The following is a 3,519-nucleotide window of genomic DNA, read 5'->3' on the forward strand; positions in this document are numbered from 1 at the left end:
CCCTGGCGGGGTCAGGCAAGAGCCCGAGCTACAAATCTCTGTCCTCTGCTGCTGGCGCCGGTGCAGGGGCTTGAAGCTTCCCCTCAGCTCACAGCCCCCTTTGCTCACACAGCCGGTGAGAGTGGCCACTCGGTGTTCAGTCGGAAGAGCCTCAGGCTGGGTTTCCGATCCCTCCCTTGTTCTTTCTTTCTTTCTTTCTTTCTTTCTTTCTTTCTTTCTTTCTTTCTTTCTTTCTTTCTCCCACACACCCTATCTATCTATCTATCTATCTATCTATCTATCCCCAGATACCTCATCTCTCCCTCTCTCTCTCTCGCTCTCCCCACCCCCACTGCCGAGGTCGGTATCAATGGTACAAACGAGCCGCCAGTTACATCAATGAGACATTCCTAGGCCATGACAATCTGGACAACGAGAATGGGAAGAACCTGTCCCAGGACAGCTCGGGAAATGGCGGGTCGGGGCTGTGCTGTGGGGCGGGTTTGGACTCCGGTTCCTCAGGCTGGGGAGAAGCGCTGCGGGGCGGGATAAAAGTCCCGCGTGACGCTCAATGGCTGGAGAGGCCCCGGGGACGGCCCGTTTACAAAGGAATACACTGCACCCCTTCCGAATGGCCAGTCGGTGCCGGAGAACGTCACTTCTAGTCCCAGCCCTCGCGCAGGACTCGGCCTTCCGGCTTCCTTGCTACTGGCTCCGCCGTCCACTGCCTGCGGAGGGAGACAGAGGGAGATTTAAAGCAGAAAGAGGAGGCCCTGGGGTCACAGCGCGAGGGTGGATGCACCGGCCCCTTCTTGCTCCGGTAAATGCACCCAGGCACCTGCGCTCCCGGAGAGGAACTATGGGAAGAAGGGGAGTGGAGCCCTGGCCGGGGGCAGGGCTGGAAGAGAGTTAGTTTCAGTCTGGCAGCATGGAGGAGACAGTCTAGGGAAAGGAGCTGGAATTTAGGGGCCCAGACTCCCTCATCTCAAGGGGGGGCTGAGGCATCCTAGGCCTGTCCTGTAACCAGATGACATCTGTGCTGTGCTGTATCCTGGAGAAGCAATAAACTCCCTCTATTCTACTGGCTGGTGGAGTCTGTCCCTGTCATTACGGGGGTGCAGGAGACGGAAAACCCCAACGCGCTGTCACACCTGCCAAACGGAGGCGACAGGAGCGTAACTTCTCATTGCTTCCCAATCTGCAGAGGTTGCGCTCTCAGGGCGCTGATACCCCCTGGGAATCACGAGGCTCTGGCTCTCCTGTCCCAGCACAGTTCAGGCTCTTCTGTTTCCCAGAAGGACAGTGGAAAAGGTGAGCGGAGGCCACAGAAATGCACCAGCGGGAGTTGAACCCAGATGAAATCATACCACTTTCAAAACCGTATTTATAGAATACGGTGCCCAGGGGTCTCTCTCTGACTTTTTCCAGCCCGCTCCACTGGTCTCTGCCTCTAGGTCCCACAACCGGCCTCGAGGCCAGTCTGAGTCAGTGAGGCGGGGCCACAGCGGGGCTGTTTATCCTTGTGCAAAGAATTTCGCCTTGTGGGTTGTGGGCCGCGAGCTGAGCCTCCCCCCTCACAGCCGCTGGAAGGCGCCTTGACTGATGGGTCTGCTCGGAAATCCCAGCCCCCGCCCATCTCTCCAGTTGCAGCTGACTGCGCTGTGGGCGGGACTGGGGCCGTGTCTGCGCGGGGCCCAGCCCGCAGCGGGAGGTGACACTGCCCGGGGGTCGCGGAGCTCCAGGCCCAGGGCAGAGGTTCCACTCACAGAAGGTCCCGTGTCAAGGTTCCAAGAGAGTCTAGCACCTACCCCAGGAGGCTGTTTGAGGTGGGGGGGGGGGGGAGGGCGCTGGAAATGGAAACCGCGCGCTGCCCCTTCACTCCCACCCAGTAAAAATGCGACGTCTGCTTCGCTCTCCCTGGACATGAAAATTAGAGGCTGAGAGAGGCCGGAGAATCCAGTGAGAATCCTCCTCCCCTTTTTGGCAGGGTCCCCGCTGCGCTCTGTGTCTCTCCCGGAGCAGCAATAGGGGGCGGTGCCCACAGCTGTCAGCGAGCGGAGCTGCAGGGACACCTGGTTCTTGGAGGGACCAAGGGAGACGGTGACCCGGCTCTGGAAGCAGGAGCTGCAGTCTGTGTGCCAAGTGGAACCGCCCTGATATCCCAGCTCTGCAGCCTGTCCCGGGAGCTGCTCCCCCTCAAGGCACAGAGCTGAGAACGCCAGTGAAAGGGGTTTGCTGGTCCCAGCCTCTCTCTGAACTCGGTTTCGTTTCCATGCACGGAGCTTGGGCGCCCCCAGCGCCAAACGGCTTCGCTGCTCACTGCAGGGGGAGGTTTGTGTCTGGGCTCAGACCGGCTTCTCCTCACTGTGTCTCGCACAGTAATAGCGGGCGGTGTCCTCGGGCTTCAGGCCGGTCATTTGCAGGTGCAGCAGGTTGTTGGAGTTGTCCCTGGAGATGGTGAATCGGCCTTTCACGGCATCAGGGTAGTAGATATAACTCCCACTACCGCTGATAGCAGCGACCCACTCCAGGCCCTTCCCGGGAGCCTGCCGGACCCAGCTCATGTAGTAATCGCTGAAGGTGAAGCCGGAGGCTTTGCAGGAGAGGCGCAGAGAGTCTCCAGGCTTCTTCACATCCCCTCCGGACTCCACCAGCTCCTGGGACCGAGCACCTGGGAACACAGACCAGGTGTTAATAGAGGAATCAAAGCTGCGATAACACGCTATTATCCCAACTCTTCCCGTTATTCAGAGGAAGAAAATACCTCGCAAAGCGGCTACGGCGAAAAGCAAAAGGAGAAACTTTTTCATGTTTTTGCTGTTCAAGGACCTTCAAGGGGACTGGCTGCTCCCTGCCCAGACCCAGGGGGCTGCGGATCGTCTCTGCGGGTGCAGCCTGGGCAGAGGCAGGGGCAGATTTAAACAGGACGCTGACTCCCTCATTTGCATACCCCCTCCCTTATAAGAGACAAGCTCCTACCTTGGTGACTGTGGGGGATGTTTCTTGGCCTTATAGAGCGCGTCTCGGACCGGCCCTCGGGAAGGGCGCGCAGCGCCTGGGCGGCGGATCCGGAAGATACTTTTCCCCAAGGGAGAAGCGAAGGGATCGCCCATCCCCCCACCGCCTTCCCCTGACCTGACACAATGATACTAACCCGCCATGTGCAATTCAGGCGATGCCTAATTTAGGGGGGGATTTCACAGGAGCCCCAGAGACGCATCGGGCCCTGTCTCAGTGGGAACCCTTCGGTGTCCTTCGTGCCCCCGACCCCTCCTCTCCCCTGCGTCCCCCTGCGCATTAGCCTGTCTGTGAGCGATTGGCCCCGCCCTATTTTACAGCCCTTAGCCACGTGACTGTCCCCATTGATCTGGGTGCCCGCGCTGGGCTGAGTGACGTCATCAATGGCCGAGGTGTGGAGTCTTTTATCTCCAGGGTGACAGCGTGAAATTGTGGAACCTTATTGCGGGCGGCCCGGGAGGTCTCAGCTCCGCCCCCTGACACCAGCTGAGCTGGGGGAAAACAATCCCGAGTCCCTTTGCC

The 3,519-nt window shown here is 59.4% G+C and overlaps 1 gene segment (V, D, J or C); it reads right to left on the reverse strand.

The window, feature by feature from the left end:
• Nucleotides 1-2,216: 2,216 nt before the first annotated feature.
• Nucleotides 2,217-2,876, reverse strand: LOC142821189 (Ig heavy chain V region 6.96-like). The segment is given in 2 exon segments: nucleotides 2,217-2,650; nucleotides 2,744-2,876. Coding segments are annotated over 2 exon segments (372 nt in total).
• Between the last annotated feature and the right edge of the window lie 643 nt (nucleotides 2,877-3,519).

Source organism: Pelodiscus sinensis, chromosome 30, assembly GCF_049634645.1.
Source record: "Pelodiscus sinensis isolate JC-2024 chromosome 30, ASM4963464v1, whole genome shotgun sequence".
Lineage (NCBI taxonomy): Eukaryota > Metazoa > Chordata > Testudines > Trionychidae > Pelodiscus > Pelodiscus sinensis.